Source organism: Lepisosteus platostomus, chromosome 14 (assembly GCF_059453375.1).
Source record: "Lepisosteus platostomus isolate fLepPlt1 chromosome 14, fLepPlt1.hap1, whole genome shotgun sequence".
Taxonomy (NCBI): Eukaryota; Metazoa; Chordata; class Actinopteri; order Semionotiformes; family Lepisosteidae; genus Lepisosteus; species Lepisosteus platostomus.
Genome location: NC_142624.1, coordinates 2,477,486 through 2,494,911, shown reverse-complemented (window position 1 = coordinate 2,494,911; position 17,426 = coordinate 2,477,486). Strand labels below are relative to the sequence as shown.

The following is a 17,426-nucleotide window of genomic DNA, read 5'->3' as shown; positions in this document are numbered from 1 at the left end:
GCAGAGTACTCCTCCCAGTAAACTGGCCAGCAGTCTATATATATTTAATTAGCCACCACATTTCTCAGAAATTGGCTGGGGGTGTGTGTATATTTAATAAGGAGCCATATTCCGAATCGATTGCCCTAGAGTCTGTAAATATTTAATAAGGTGCCACATGCCTAAGAAATTGTCCAATTGTATGTACAGTATAAATCCTACAAGGCTGGAGTGGAAATTGCAGGTACTGTCCAAATAAATTAGGAAAATATAAATACAAACCATGGTCACCCCCTAACCACAAGGCATCCGTTTTCTAACTGCTCAATCCAATACAGGACTGCAGGGGAGCTATCCCAGCAAGCAACAGGTGCAAGGCAGGGTACACCCTGGGCAGGACAACAGTCACAGACAGACACACTCACATCTGGGTCCATCTTCCCAGAAGCCAGTTAGCCCAGCAGCATGTCTTTGAATTGTGGGAAGAAACAACTGAATTGAACTGAATTGTGGAGGAAACCATACAAACTCCACGCAGACGCTCCACATGTGTGTGCCTGAGAGTACCCCAATACCCATACATGTGTGTACCTTAGAGTACCCCGATATTCAGACGTATGTGTCTCAGAGTACTCCAATACCCACGCGTGTTTGTGCCTCAGAGTACCCCAACACCCGACGAACAAGAGTTTAGCCCCTAGGTTCCATGTGCTCTGTCTTGGGGCTGGCCTGTAAGGGGTTAAGACATTGTTGCTAAATAATGCACGCACACACAGACTAAATGAACTCCCCCCCCCACCCCCCAGCACACACACACACACACACCCCAGCTTCAATCACTTTGAGGGAATGAGTCATGTTGCTAGGAGACTGTTCTCTGCTAGAAAGACAAAGAGGGAAAAAAGGAAAGGTATTGAGAGGAGTGAAAGGAGAGAGCAGACGCAGAAGGGAGGAATCATGAGGACAGAAGAAAGGTTCCCAAGGAGAGGCCTTTCGGCCCGTCTGCACCTCTTGTTAATGTGTGACTACCTGTTCTGAGCAGCTCGTCCAGCTGTCCCTTGCAACGTGCCCGGGCAGCTTGTTCCACGCCCCCACCTCCCTTTGTGTAAAGGTATGCCTCCCATTCTCTGTTTTAAGTGCGCTAGTCTAAATGCACTTGAGAGAGCACAGTTCACACTTGCACTCTCGGTCCCAAGCAAAGCGCAAAACCTCCCACACTGAAATGCAGGGAGGGTGTGGTCGTACTGGTCATGCAGGTACGTCTGGCTGACGGGCAGGCAGGCTGTCTCTGCAGGAGCTACTGGAATCATGCGAGCCTCGTATAGAACAGCAGGCACAGCAGATGTCAGATCGAAATACATGTGCGCCTCCGTCATCACACATCGCAACACAACGTCGAGCGCCGTATACGGCAATTAAAATCAGGCTGGGAGCTCCTCTTAAACTGGCTCAAACTAAAACTTCAAATGCATCACTACTACGATGGACACTATGCAGCGAATGCACACTTTAGCATTCTCTGGCTGTGTTTACTAGTGTCTAGCATGGACTGAAGTGCTGTTCTGTGAAACAAAAGAGCAAATCACCTTAATTGGACACAGAAAGGTGATGTGGAGTCCAGCCACGGAGAGCCCGTCACAGTGTATCTCGCGGTAATGAGGGGACCGGCTGGCATTTGTTGGCTTCGCACCCAGTTATCACGATCTGCGACGAAGGTGAGATAAAACTAATCTCCGTCCGAGCTGTCCCTCCTGTGACGTGGTGTGAGCTCCACAGACATGCAGGAGGGGAGCCGCACTGCCGAAGCTGATGCCCTGGCCTCCTTCGAGACCTGGCTGGATTCGATCCTTGCACAGGCGAGATGGACTGAGTGGCCTCCTCTTCTTTCTATCTTTGCCTGTGTCCTTGTGTTTCATTTAGAGTTCAGCTCAGATGAAACGTGTCTGACGTTCTTAAAATATCTTAGAGATTGCCAACCGCCTGGAGCTGAGCTTCTTTCAATTCAGAGCCCTGTGTAATCTGAAATGAAACTCTGGCTGTGATCTCCAGGCTGTAGGGGCTCATCCTGGACTGGGACCCTGGCTGTGATCTCCAGGCTGTGGGGGCTCATTCTGGACTGGGACCCTGGACTGTGATCTCCAGGCTGTAGGGGCTGTAGATAAATGAAATACAAATAAATACCAAAATAAATAGAAAATCTGAAACCATTATGTTCAAAGCCCGCATGGCCCATAACTCAAATCAATACTTTTGATAGATGTTGTTTGTTTGAACTTTTGAGCCAGGCAGGAGCTGTCAGTAATCGAACATGATAAGGAGCTCTCAGTGAATTATGACTGCCTGGACCGATGAGCTGTTGGCTGTTATTGTCCCTCTGCAATGATTGATGAAGTAAAAAAAAAAAAAGGACCCTTTAATGTGAAGGATCAATCTCAAATCATTTCTGCATGTTATAGGTGTTTGCCTGCCTTTTTATTGCTTATTTATTTTGTATCTGGCTGCGCGATTCTCCAGAGTCGTCTTTTTTCTCCGTTTCGATTGCTCTTCGGAAATAAGGTCTAGGAAATGAAACATCTTTCCCAGCAGATGCCTCAAAGCAAACACTACACTGAGACCTGAAAAGCTGATTGTGAGCGAGGTAAAGAAGCAGAAAATCAGAGCCTTCAGAGAGACCAAAGGAGCAGGAGATAGCAAGGGGCTCCCTAGGTTCAGATCATTTATAGTAAACAGTGAGTTTCTACTATAAGACTGCGGGAGGCTTGCTGATAAACTGAAAACCCCAAGTGGATCTGGGGGGGAGGGGGAGCGGACCATTCAAGAGACAGGGGAAGAGCACAAGGCCGGGGGCACTTTTTTACAACATCAAATCATACCATAAGAAAAATGCCTTATATTAACAGCAACCCCGATTTCCTTGGAAATATCCCATCCTGACACCGACCATATCCAGCTTTTCCTTAGGTCCTGGGATGTGAAGGGATCAGGTTACAAGGTGGTAATACCGCCACCACATTTGCAAAGTCCAGCACACTGACACAGCCCAGTCACAGGGCTCTAGACTCTTCTAGTCCCTGTGGAGTCCAGCACACTGACACAGCCCAGTCACAGGCTCTAGACTCTTCTAGTCCCTGTGGAGTCCAGCACACTGACACAGCCCAGTCACAGGCTCTAGACTCTTCTAGTCCCTGTGGAGTCCAGCACACTGACACAGCCCAGTCACAGGGCTCTAGACTCTTCTAGTCCCTGTGGAGTCCAGCACACTGACACAGCCCAGTCACAGGCTCTAGACTCTTCTAGTCCCTGTGGAGTCCAGCACACTGACACAGCCCAGTCACAGGCTCTAGACTCTTCTAGTCCCTGTGGAGTCCAGCACACTGACACAGCCCAGTCACGGGGCTCTAGACTCTTCTAGTCCCTGTGGAGTCCAGCACACTGACACAGCCCAGTCACAGGCTCTAGACTCCTCTAGTCCCTGTGGAGTCCAGCACACTGACACAGCCCAGTCACAGGGCTCTGGACTCTTCTAGTCCCTGTGGAGTCCAGCACACTGACACAGCCCAGTCACAGGGCTCTAGACTCTTCTAGTCCCTGTGGAGTCCAGCACACTGACACAGCCCAGTCACAGGCTCTAGACTCCTCTAGTCCCTGTGGAGTCCAGCACACTGACACAGCCCAGTCACAGGCTCTAGACTCTTCTAGTCCCTGTGGAGTCCAGCACACTGACACACAGCCCAGTCACAGGGCTCTAGACTCTTCTAGTCCCTGTGGAGTCCAGCACACTGACACAGCCCAGTCACAGGGCTCTGGACTCTTCCCTAGAGCCGTGCTTTTCCGAAACAATCCCACGTGGATGTGAAGCCGCACATTCCTCGCGCTGCCCTCCCCCGCCGGCCCAGCGCAGAGGCTCCTTGAAAACAGAAGGAAAATGTCAAAATCAGCCCCTCGGCAATTTCCTCTGCACACCTACGTCAACCTAGTTATTGAATTGCGAACGCCTACGGGCAGCCGGTTCATGCAGTTTATGCAATCTGAAATAACCCATATCCCCGGCCAGCCAGGAAGGGTTTCGCTAATGGCATTTCATTGTGTCCGCAGAATGAGGTCCAGCTGAGAGTCAATCTCGCTGATCGAAAAATGTAAATGAATGTCGCCGTTACTAGATCTGTCGGAATATTAAACAACTCACCCGGTGCTTCTAATCAAAACTCCCCTTGTCAGGCCCTTTAAACGAACTCCAAGGGACCCATTCCTGCGACTCCCCCCCACCCCCCAGGCCGGGCCAAGCCTCTGTTATCGTCAGATCGGCCTCCCTCGTCTTCGCTGCTCAATCATCACCGCCCGCGCGGGAGCCCGAAGCGAAATCCGTTCTCGCCCGTCCTTTCGCAAGGAACCCGAACTCCCCTCCAGACCGCAGAGCTAGGAAAGGACAGCTTTTCCGGTCCTGCCTTGCTCCCTTTGCAATCGAACCTGACCTTTGTGGAATACGTTGAGTCGATACATTTTCTGGCAGGGGGCTCAATATTTTTAATCAGGATATGAAAAGAGAAGTACCCCCGAGAGAGTGAGTGTACTGCTACGAGATACATTAATTCTTTACTGACTAGATGCCCGATAAGTGGGAGACAACAGTAAGGGTTTTTAGTCCATTATATAGTAATCCCTTCCATTCTGGAGATCACAGTCCAGGGTCCCAGTCCAGGATGAGCTCCTACAGCCTGGAGATCACAGCCGAGTCCCAGTCCAGGATGAGCCCCTACAGCCTGGAGATCCCAGCCAGGGTCCCAGTCCAGGATGAGCCCCTACAGCCTGGAGATCACAGCCGAGTCCCAGTCCAGGATGAGCCCCTACAGCCTGGAGATCCCAGCCAGGGTCCCAGTCCAGGATGAGCCCCTACAGCCTGGAGATCACAGCCAGGGTCCCAGTCCAGGATGAGTGTTGCAACTTGCTACAGACAAGTCCCCTGTGTATTTTATTGTTGTTGTCTCCCTCCCTGTGTGAAATGATTTGCCTGATCTAACTGTAGCTGCAACACATATGTTTTTTAACTAAAAGGAAATAAATTAGTTTGACCCCATCTGTTATCTCTAAAAATGAGCTCACCTAACAGAGTGGAATGAGTGGAACTAGTTCTGCACAACACTCATTTTTTCATGAAGGGAATTATTCTTCATTCCAGGAAAATAATTACCAGGCCATGTTGTGGAGGCTGATATGCAAGGAGCTTATTAAAAAAATAGTCAATGTAGAGGAACATGATGACCAGTTATAATCCAGTCAGTGTGTCTGCAGCAGGGCTGTCCAGTCCTGGAGGGGTCAGTGTGTCTGCAGCAGGGCTGTCCAGTACTGGTCCTGGAGGGGTCAGTGTGTCTGCAGCAGGGCTGTCCAGTCCTGGAGGGGTCAGTGTGTGTGCAGCAGGGCTGTCCAGTCCTGGTCCTGGAGGGGTCAGTGTGTCTGCAGCAGGGCTGTCCAGTACTGGTCCTGGAGGGGCAGTGTGTCTGCAGCAGGGCTGTCCAGTCCTGGTCCTGGAGGGGTCAGTGTGTCTGCAGCAGGGCTGTCCAGTCCTGGAGGGGTCAGTGTGTCTGCAGCAGGGCTGTCCAGTACTGGTCCCGGAGGGTCAGTGTGTCTGCAGCAGGGCTGTCCAGTCCTGGAGGGGTCAGTGTGTCTGCAGCAGGGCTGTCCAGTCCTGGTCCTGGAGGGGTCAGTGTGTCTGCAGCAGGGCTGTCCAGTCCTGGAGGGTTCAGTGTGTCTGCAGCAGGGCTGTCCAGTCCTGGTCCTGGAGGGTCAGTCAGACACACAGACCCTGCAGGACCAGGACTGGACACCCCTGAAATACAATACGCAATTGGCCGCACACAAAGAGCCACGCACATTCACTCAAAGATGTAGACACACAAAGAATGCAAGGACTGAATTAGCCTCACATATCGCCATGACGACAGCCAGAAGTTAATGCCTTGGCGATAAAAGTCAGATGTGGGGAGGAGGTAAAAAGCTTGTTATCTGTTTGGAAAATTTTTATATATTTTTTTCGATCAGTGGATTAACAGAGATACAAAGCACGGCGAAATGGACTTTGATTTTTTTTTTCTTTCCCCAGCCAATTATCCAGGCGAGCTTTCAGACTGGTTCTATATATAAAATAAGACTTTCAATCTCAGATACAAGAGCTGCAGCTGCCTCCAAAGCGTGCAGGGAGGCTGGGGCTTGACAGCCTCACCATACAGTGAACACAAGAGCATGAGAACTTGAACAGCCCGGCTGGGCAGCTTGCCCCACACTCCCACCACCCTTTGTGTAAAGACGTACTGACTGGAGGATGCCATCCAGCTGTTTCTTGAATGAAACCAACAGCATGGCTCAGTGGCTTGTTCCATACACCCACAAACCTATGTGTAAAGAAGCCCTTCCTGTACTCAGTTTTGAATACATCGTGCTTCATGATCCTGGAGGCTCAAACTATGTAAGACTCACATACATTGGATAGGTGCATCTTGCTAATAATTATGCCAATTATAAATAAATAACAGGGACTTTAATACACCTACATAGGGTTGTCTTACACAGGTTAAAATAGTTTCAATGTAAGTTTTTTTAAGTTTTATGATGTGATCAGTTTTATATTTTTTTTTTGTTCCAGTTTCAAAATGTCCGTTTTTCAGACTGGTGGTGGGGAATCATCCACACTTGGATTTAGATCTCAGAAAGTGAGTTGGGTGTACAGTGAGATTTCAACAGACGTATCATCACATCTGTGAGCACGGATATTGATATTGACACAATGGCACTACAACGTCATTCCATTTTCTAAGCACTTCGTTTAATACAGGGTTATGGGGGAGACAGAGTCTATCCCAGCAAGCAATGGGCACAAGGCAGGATACATCCTTCATGGGTTACCAGTCCATCACAAAACACACACAGACGCACACACTCACACCAGGGCCGATTTTCCCAGAAGCCAATGAACCCGCCAGCGTGTCTTTGGAGTGTGGGAGGAACCCGGAGCTTCCAGAGGAAACCCACGCAAAGACAGGGAGAACGTGCAACGTCCACACCCCAGGTCTGGAATGGGGCGTGAGACAGCAGTGCAAAACCCTGCACCACTGACTTTTACAAATCCAGTTTACAGTCAAGTGTGAACTTGGCTTGTGTTTTATGGCAATGTCTCCATCTAGTGGGGAAAAAACATGTCAACACCAGCTAGACGAGCTCCGCTCCGGAGCACAACACTACACACCATGGCCACTCAGGGCTGGGCTCTACCGCACCTGACTCAGACCTACAGCCTTGCAACATGCTGTCTCTAACATCAGGATACATTAAACACCTTAGTCTTTGGACTACATCTGTGAGGTTTAATTTTACAGGACAATCGATTTCAAAGCAGAAAATCTGAACAGTACATTAGGCTCCTTCAGAAGGTTAGGTGGTCCACCATGCAGCCCCTGTTCCACCAGTGTTGTGCAGTGTGTTATCTTAGCTACAAAACCCCCCTGTCCTGTAGTGAAGACATCTAAAGGACTGACGGAGGCATGCTCAGATAAATTCATTTAGTTACAGCACTGGTTAGTGTTGTGACTGTGCTTTTACTCCAAATGCCTGTGGGGGAGAAAAGCTGGGGAACAACCCGAGTGTCTGCACAGGCCTGCCTTTCCTGGGTACTGCTGGAGCAGTGGGGCTGTCCCAGGTTCTGAAAGAGCTCTGTGCCTGTCCAGGATAACTGTCCTGGGTACTGCTGGAGCAGTGGGGCTGTCCCAGGTTCTGAAAGAGCTCTGTGCCTGTCCAGGATAACTGTCCTGGGTACTGCTGGTGCAGTGGAGCTGTCCCTGGTTCTGAAAGAGCTCTGTGCCTGTCCAGGATAACTGTCCTGGGTACTGCTGGTGCAGTGGAGCTGTCCCTGGTTCTGAAAGAGCTCTGTGCCTGTCCAGGATAACTGTCCTGGGTACTGCTGGTGCAGTGGAGCTGTCCCTGGTTCTGAAAGAGCTCTGTGCCTGTCCAGGATAACTGCCCTGGGTACTGCTGGTGCAGTGGAGCTGTCCCTGGTTCTGAAAGAGCTCTGTGCCTGTCCAGGATAACTGTCCTGGGTACTGCTGGTGCAGTGGAGCTGTCCCTGGTTCTGAAAGAGCTCTGTGCCTGTCCAGGATAACTGTCCTGGGTACTGCTGGTGCAGTGGAGCTGTCCCTGGTTCTGAAAGAGCTCTGTGCCTGTCCAGGATAACTGCCCTGGGTACTGCTGGTGCAGTGGAGCTGTCCCTGGTTCTGAAAGAGCTCTGTGCCTGTCCAGGATAACTGTCCTGGGTACTGCTGGAGCAGTGGGGCTGTCCCTGGTTCTGAAAGAGCTCTGTGCCTGTCCAGGATAACTGTCCTGGGTACTGCTGGAGCAGTGGAGCTGTCCTTGGTCCTGAAACAGCTCTGTTTCTGTCCAGGATAACTGTCCTGGGTACTGCTGGTGCAGTGGAGCTGTCCCTGGTTCTGAAAGAGCTCTGTGCCTGTCCAGGATAACTGTCCTGGGTACTGCTGGAGCAGTGGGGCTGTCCCTGGTTCTGAAAGAGCTCTGTGCCTGTCCAGGATAACTGTCCTGGGTACTGCTGGAGCAGTGGAGCTGTCCTTGGTCCTGAAACAGCTCTGTTTCTGTCCAGGATAACTGTCCTGGGTACTGAAGGAACTGTGGAGTTACTGAACCTCACACATAATCAGTGAAATGCCATGATGCACATAGAGCACTTCAGAGAGACTAAACTTTCCTTAAGTATTAATGGCAAAAGACTGACTACAAACTGCTCAGAGGACCTTTACAGCTGATTCAAAACAGGCCACTAGAGGGCGACACTGGCACGTTCATAACTCACATACAGCAGCACACATGAACCAACAGCACATTTAACAACTAGAGAATAAAAAAACTATCACTAATACATATATATACAACATCGATCCAACTTTTCTCAGTTGAGCTGTACAAAACGTTGTTGCTGAGATGAGGTCGCAGTTTCTTTCTTCTTTCTCCCTCTCCTACAATCTCTTCGGCTCCCTCCCACGTTACAGAGGCTTCTGAACGTAAACCACAGGCTGGAGGAAGAACGAGGAACCTTGTCACGAAAACGCGGCTCCCAGACAAGTCCAGCGAGAGATGTGTTGAAACTGAACTCTGAGCCGTGACTTTGCTGCCAGTGTGCAGCGAGGTGTGTGGTGTGAGCAGCTCAGCCCGTGTCTGTCTGTGACTAGGAAGGAGGAGACATGCTGTTTTCAGCACGAGGGGCCCTGAAGTCCTGATGCTCAGCCCTTGCAGACTTGCGCACTCAATTCAAACGGCCGTTCAGAGGTTTTATAATAGGTGATGAGCCTCACCTTTAGCTCTTCCTATGGTTTATACACAGACTTCTCTTACAAAGGACACTGAGCTGCACCGATTGTATTGACTAAGGCATGAATCAGAACAGGGGGCATAAATTGTTGTTGTCACAAATCTGAGTATGGAGTGGGGTTATTAGTTCCGATGGGTGTGTTATTGTGCATTATGTTTGTACCACTGAAATAAAGGAATACCTTGTGTTGAATTGACACACAAGGACTAGTTCATCAGTAACTTCTATCCTCACACCCTGAACACCAGGAAGGAGCGTTAATTAATAATTAATTAATTAATTAATAATCCTGCACACAAAGGCTTGTTGTGTTGTAAAGTAAAACAATATATAGGACATAAATCCGCTGTCCTTGTTCATATAATGTCTCGGAATACAAAATTATTTAAGCACTCTTAGCTTGCTGCAGCCCAATGCCAAGGTTCAAACAATTTGTTCAGAATTACGTTTTGAAATAACACTGAATTGGACAGAGGGAGTGCAACGACACTCCTCAGTCTGTGCTGTGAGCTGTACAGCAGATGGGCCTCAGAGGATGGTCTCCTGTGAGACTGAGAGTTCAGCAGCACTTCAACAACCCCTGCTCCTCTCTTCCTGTAGGCTGTGCACAGTCAGGGCTCTGGGAGTGTGAGCAGGCTGTGTGTTAGAACACCCAGGTCCCTCCGAGTACTGTACCAGAACATTGTAGCGGCTCAGACACACGGCTCTGCTCCCGAAACACAGGGACGTGATGGTCACAGACGCCTCCAGGAAATGAAGAACAGTGATGAATGACAATATTCCAGTTCCGATTGGCTAAGAGAAACAGCAAGAGCGATACTGAGTTTATACCTTTCGAGGAAGAGGAGTACAGTGATGAAAGTCTCCAGCTTCCTTCTCTACTCTTCTCAAATGAGAAAGAAACGCGAGACTTCCTTATTTCTGCTGTATTGAGATATTGGTTTGACCTCTGTAAATCAAAGCCCTTCACACTGTAAGTGGGAGTGGATCCTGCACAGAGCTCACAAGAGCTGCTCACCCAACTGGACAACTGGCGACGCTTAAACCCCAGAGTGAACCCTGTGTCTCACAATCGTCCTGCTGTATTGTGGACTGAGGAGCATGACAGTGAAGGTAATGCCCTCGGAATAGGCTCACACCTGCACTCACTCAGCCTCAGACACAGAGGCAGATTCTTGGATTTGCAGTGTTGTTAATCAGTCACTGTAAACGAATGCAAATGATGTATTTTTCTTCATTTCTGCCCTATACCTCCATTGTCATAAAAAGGCACTATAATCTTTTTCATTTTTGGTTCATCTGTTTCTTGCTCACCCTGTCAAACCTGGTTTCCTCCCGGTGTGCTTTAGAACTTGCTCGCTTCGCTGGAGCCAGGAGGACTGGAGGAGTGAGGGTGTCCTGTGATCCTGGACAGCTCCCTTTGTAGAGCTCAGGAAACCCAGCTGCGCTTCAGCCCTGAAACACGAGAAGAGATAGAAGACGGAGCTCAGCTTGGATGGTCTCTGCCGGGTCTTGCTCAGCTGGAGGAGAGGCTGGGTTTCTCTTTTATAATTTGTGTTAACTGTATTAAGGTTTTATATTTTGTGAATCTACCAGTCTCAAAAGCTGTGATGAACCCTGTGGCCTCTCTCCAACAGAACCATGTGATTTAAAATAGATGGCAGCTGAAATTATTTTGAAATCTTTTAGTGTGTCTGCAGCAGGGCTGTCCAGTCCTGGAGGGGTCAGTGTGTCTGCAGCAGGGCTGTCCAGTCCTGGTCCTGGAGGGGTCAGTGTGTCTGCAGCAGGGCTGTCCAGTCCTGGTCCTGGAGGGGTCAGTGTGTCTGCAGCAGGGCTGTCCAGTCCTGGCCCTGGAGGGGTCAGTGTGTCTGCAGCAGGGCTGTCCAGTCCTGGTCCTGGAGGATCAGTCAGTGTCTCTGCAGCAGGGCTGTCCAGTCCTGGTCCTGGTGGGGTCAGTGTGTCTGCAGCAGGGCTGTCCAGTCCTGGTCCTGGAGGGGTCAGTGTGTCTGCAGCAGGGCTGTCCAGTCCTGGTCCTGGAGGGGTCAGTGTGTCTGCAGATTTGCAGTCTAGCTCAGTTGTTAATGTTCAAAATCTGTGCATATTTGTCTTAATTTGGACAAACTGAACAACTGTTCCTGGCTTGTCCAGAACTTGTTCTTTACAGAGATCTGGAAACACAGACACAAAAAGCCCTCCAGCTTAAAAACATTACCGTATGCACCTTTTTTGTTTAAGAGTTTAAAGTAATTTGGTAAAACTTTCAAGAATAAAAACTAGAGGATAGATTAAAAAAAAACACATGGGCACAGAGAGGTGAACACCTGATTCACCAGTAATGTGAGATAACTGGTTGATTTTTTATTTCTATGGCTATTTTCCTCTATGATCTATCTTAATACTGGATGTGGCTGTAAACACAAAATAAACTTTAATTGCCAAGTTAAAAAAAAATTGTAATAGGTGTAACATTCCAAAAAATTTTTTTTAAAAAAGGAATAAAGTCACTCCTTCTTCAGTAACCGGCTGGCCACTGTACTTGCAATTTTAAAAAAAACACGTGCTGGGTGGGCGAGGGTGTGTGGAGCCCGGAAGTGGGCTTTGTTTTTTCCTCCGGGAGAAGAGGCGAAGTCCAGGCGTGTTCCCTCAAGACAGGCTGGAAATGGCGAGCGGGTCCGAGCGTATCGGCCCCTACCTGTTCCGCCACAAAGGCTACAACTTCGCCCTCGGAGAGACGACCCCCGAGTACATCGACTCCCTCCAGGACTTCGAAATCCGGGACAGCGACGTCTTCCTGGTCACTTACCCCAAGTCAGGTAGGAGTGCAGCCCGGGCTCTCTCTTCCGGGACCCGGCGAATCCCGAGCCGTCGGGTGACGCAGGAGGGAGTATCAGCTCTCACCGGGGAGGGAAACAGGCAGAATTCAAGCAGGGGAAAAAAAAACAGGTATCCCGTCTACAGTATTTGTAAAATTGTTTTATTTTTTGAGGGAGTGCCGCTCACTCTAAGCTGCTGCTCTCCAGCCTGACCTGTTATCTAAACCGGGTGCCCCTGTCCCCGTGTTCACTGCAACTCCGCCGGCCCGCTCCGCGGAGGAGTCAATTCTGGAACAAAGCCGCGATTGAATACGATGATGATGATGATGATGATGATGGATCTGCTCGTCCAACGCCAATGTTTTCCCCGAGTTAACGAACCCAACCCTCTTTAAAGAGAACAGGCCGTTTTAACATCTTCTCTTTAAAAAAGAAGAGTGCGGAGCGGTGGCGCTGTGGCTCAGGATCTGTGGCTGGAAGGTTGCCGGTTCGTATCCCGCGGCCGGCAGAGGAATCCTACTCCGTTGGGACCCTGAGCAGGGCCCTTCACCCCAGCTGCTCCAGGGGCGCTGTACAATAGCTGACCCTGCGCTCTGACCCCCAGCTTCTCTCCCTGACTGTGTCTCATGGAGAGCAAGCTGGGGTATGCCCCTAATGCAATTCCTAATGCAAGAAATTGTATATGGCCAATAAACTGATTTTATCCTAATCAGTATCTGAGCACACTGTAATTGTAACTGCAAAGGGGAGACCCCCCCAGGCCATATGTAGTCTTCTAGAGGTTTGAGGTTCCCAATCCGGCCTTCGAGGATGTGCAAAGCGATGCAACTTGAACTTTTTCCCATCTTTGAACCTGGATCATGCGATGCTCAGCTGTAGAGGCTGTGGAGGGGTACAGAGGTGAGCCCCGCTGAGCAGCCCCCCCTCCTCCTCTCGCTGTCTCTGTGCCAGGCACAGTGTGGACCCAGCAGATCCTCTGTCGCCTGTTCGAGGACGAGTGTCCCGAGCCGTACCCCACCAACCTGGACCGCATGCCCTGGCTGGAGTACCGGGAGGGGCGCCCCGACTACAACCTCCGGCCCTCGCCCCGGCTCTTCGCCTCCCATCTCAACCCCGCCCTGCTGCCCCGGGGGCTGAGGGAGAAGAGGGCCAAGGTACGTGGGCGCCCCCTGCTGGAGGGGGCCCGGCTGAGCACAGCGCCGGCTCTCTCACACACTTTCTGCACTGATGGGCAGTGTGTGAACTTGTGGCTGTTGGACTGTGGAGACGATACTGCTGCTGTGGCACAAGATTATTCCACTACAGGATTTCTGTCTAGAATAACATTCCATACGCTGACCCATTAAAGAGGGGGGCACATTTCCCATTTGCTGTGTAAGCAGAACCCCACAGCGTTGGAGTCACCAGTGTCTGTGGCAGACTGGTGATATATTTACAATCGCCTATAGAAATATAGGAAGATGAGCTGTCATGTTGCATTAGCTGGGACTGTATCGGTTCAGTCCGCCGACTACACTCGACACTATGGAGCTTTGAGAAGGGAAGAGAGACTGATCACTTAATGAATTATTAATTCATTTTCACGTCCTGCCGATGACTTTGACTTCTGAAAAGTACAAGCTGGAATCTGAAACAAAGGTCAATAGCCTGTGATATCCACTGAGCTAAAAGCACTGGTTCTAGATAGAGGACTTTGTCATGAGCAGATCTGTGGGCAGAGCTTTATGTAACATCCCTCTATTTACACTTGCATAACACTTGATAAGATATGAACTGTGCACCTGTTCCATGGAATAATATAGGCCACAGGTTCAGGACTGCAGACAGAGCACCTGTGGATAATTGTAGAAATAAGCACTTACAGAAAATCTCTTGCGTTTGAATGAGTTCAGTATAATCCTTCCAATGTCAGAGTATAGGATGAACACAAATAGCCTGCAGGTCACGAGCAGGTTTCCCATCTAGAACAAACCCAGAGATCTCCAGGCTGTCAGGGTTCATCCTGGACTGGGACCCTGGCTGTGATCTCCAGGCTGTCGGGGTTCATCCTGGACTGGGACCCTGGCTGTGATCTCCAGGCTGTCGGGGTTCATCCTGGACTGGGACCCTGGCTGTGATCTCTGGGCTGTAGGGGCTCATCCTGGACTGGGACCCTGGCTGTGATCTCCATGATTTGTGGCGTTTCACCCCGGAACACTTGGTTGTCTTGCAGGTTGTGTATGTCATGCGGAACCCCAAAGATGCCATGGTGTCCTACTTCTACTTCTCCCACGTCTGGGCCAAGCTGGAGACTCCCAAGAGCTTTGAGGATTTCATGGAGAAGTACCTGAATGGAGATGGTATATGAGGGAAACTGAGATCGGGTCCTATCTGGCATTGATGGGGTTTCCTGATTTAAGTGCAGAACGAGCCCTGTACGCAAGGCAGAGGCTCAAAGCCAAGCCATGCCTGCCGACTGGTTAGAAGAAACGCATTTTTCACGAACAAAGGCTCCAGCATCTGCCACTGCCTTGCAGTAGTCATCTAACACACGGTTTAGCATTGTGACGTCAACGCTGCAGCAGAGAGAAAAAAAAAGATTTTCTGCTTCCAAAATGACTTCCGGAAACAGAATTATTTTATTCTGCGGCAAAGAGATCTCATCTGTACGATAACACTGTCCGAAAACTTCAAGACCCATGAATTGTATCTGCAGTAGCACTTTCCCATAAATTACAAAGGCTGTGCTACAGTACAGAAGGGCAGTCTGCTACACTCCACTGCACCAGTGTGTACAAATAAAATTCTGTAACTTCCTAATATTATTAGAAATCTAGTGTCACACTACGTATTTAATACGGGTGTGATCACCCGGTCTGCCTCAGAGCTGGTAGCAGCAAGAACTGAGGAGGACAAGAATTAAAAATGGAGAAGTTGCTTTCTTATTGGAGTCTCTCTGAAAAGGTCAAAGGTCAATCCAGTAGCACATTAGTTCCTGAAGGCAACAACCCCAGCCTTGAGGAAGAGACGGGATGGGTCAGCTTTGAGCTGTAGGAACAACTTTGCTGGTCCAGGACAACCGCAGGAACAAAACCTGAACCGTGGTGGCAAAACGAGGGAAAGAGTTAACTCGCTCCTCCTCTGTCGAGATCCACCCTGCGTCAGGGCGGCGGTGAGCGATGCGTCTGAGTCTCGCGCCTCTTCTGTTCGCAGTGGGAGGCTCGTCCTGGTTCGGTCACATCCGAGAGTGGCACGCCAGCCGGGGGCAGTTCGACATCCTCTTCCTGGCGTACGAGGACATGGTGCAGGTGAGAGCGTGGGCGCGCCGCGGGGTCAGGCAGGCAGGGAGCGTGCGCGCGGGCGAGAGAGTCGGGCTGTCGGTCCGCACGGGAGCCAGTCATTCAGTACCGGAGTTCACACCTCCGCTGACTGGGGAGCTGCCTGCGTTCTCTCGAGCTTCAACCAAATCCGTGTCGGTGGGGAAGGCACGGGCGATTCTGGATCGTGCAGCGTGTACAAGTGTTCCTGCTCGTCCCACTGTGAGCCTCCCCCCCCTCCCTCCCCAGGACCTGAAGTCGGCCGTGCGGAAGATCGGCGCCTTCCTGGGCAGGAGCCTGGACGACGCGGCCGTCGACAGGGTGGCGGAGAAGGCCGCCTTCAAAACCATGAGGGACGACCCCCGAGCGAACTACGAGTTCCTGCCCGCGGACCTCCTGCTCAGGGAGAAAGGCGGGTTCCTGCGCAAAGGTGAGACGTCCAGCATGGGGGCCGCCCACGGCCGACGGCCGCTGGAGGAAATCGGTCACCCTCTCCACCCGGACTGTGCGTCCTCAGGCTGGCCTCTCGTCTACAGCCGGGCGCGCGCCCTGTGGAAACGAGGGTCTGGGGAAAGCCCTCTTGCGTTCGGGGAAGTTCTCTTCTTTCGGCAAGAACCAAGGGAAGGGCCAGGCTATCCCAGCCCAAAAAGCAACGAGACGGTTTCCTTGCGTTGCAGAGGCTCCTGGGGCAGGGAAGGCGGGGGTGAACGGTTTTATCTGGGTTGAAGGCGAGGCAGGAGAGGCAGGGGTGGGGTTAAAAGCCCAGTGGGGTTTTCTTAGACTTCGACTGGATCACTGGCGCTAGCCTTTGGGGACGCACACGGTGGGACAGGAAGCTAGGAGGGCCTCGAGGTCCCGTTCGGTCACCTCCCGGATTTGCAAGCCAGCCCACCACGCTCGTCTGTATTTCCGCAGGTACAGTCGGGGACTGGAAGAACGTGTTCACTGTCGCCCAGAGCGAGCGATTCGACCGGGTCTTTCAAGAGAGGATGAGTGACCTGCCTCTGAAGTTCACCTGGGAAATTAAGGAGCAACCTGTCCTTAATTAAGAACAGGCAGCATGATGGAAGGGGGGGGGATTCGAAGAAACGCTCGGACCCCGATGGCTGGGTTGGCTGTACCCCGCCTCACCCCAGTCAAACACAAAATACACAGTCAACGGTCTTCACTGGGTCTCCCAACAATAAGTTTCAGATCTGCTGCAGTGCTGTAATAATTAATAACTCCTAGCACTTCTATAGCACTTTTCTGGACTCTTCAGTCAAAAGCTTAACAGGTAATGGGGAATCCCACCCCCCCCACCAATGTCCACAGTCTAGTGGTTTCTGGCCATAAGCCTCTCAAACAGGACCTGATACAGATGTAAACAAGGGGTGTTTTGGGCTATTTTAAAATGATCTGAAAGTTCCTCTCCTATCAGAGACAAAATAATTCAAATGGCAACAAGGCTTGTATACCTAAACCTAACATGTCCTTGCGCCAGATTCGGCCTCTGACCAAATCTGAATGATCACACGTTTAATTCCAAGGAAGAAGGGAAAATATCCGTGATGTTTCAAAACATGAAGGATGCAACCATCCAGGACTTGGTTTTGCGCAAAAAGGACACATCATTATATCATCACCTGATCATTACCCATCTACCTCAACTCAAGGCAATTAGGCAACATCTTGACTGGAGACAAATTAATTTGATCTACTGATTGATTAGTGTCTCTTTAGGGGAAATGTATTCTGCATATTTACAAGGTCAAGAAGGTATTCAATCCTGCTGATGACGTAATGATCTGCTGCTTGCGATTCACGAATAAACTCATCCTGGTGTAAATGTAGTGTCAGTGAGTTTCACACGTTTACCTACAATGTCCTGAGTGCTCTTGGCGTTTCAGGAAAATGAACCCAACTGTAACTAACAACCGTAACACCAATCCTTTCTGAGGATTTACGAGTGTAGTGCACCTACTTTTTACTGGA

At 50.3% G+C, this 17,426-nt stretch overlaps 1 protein-coding gene across 1 annotated transcript; it reads left to right on the top strand.

The window, feature by feature from the left end:
• Positions 1-11,278: 11,278 nt before the first annotated feature.
• sult3st1 (sulfotransferase family 3, cytosolic sulfotransferase 1) lies at positions 11,279-17,280 on the top strand. The gene is made up of 6 exons (XM_088606474.1): positions 11,279-12,156; positions 13,108-13,310; positions 14,369-14,495; positions 15,349-15,443; positions 15,702-15,882; positions 16,368-17,280. The coding sequence occupies exons 1-6, from the start codon at positions 12,003-12,005 to the stop codon at positions 16,499-16,501; spliced, it is 894 nt and encodes a 297-aa protein (XP_088462600.1). The 5' UTR covers positions 11,279-12,002; the 3' UTR covers positions 16,502-17,280.
• The last annotated feature ends 146 nt before the right edge of the window (positions 17,281-17,426 follow it).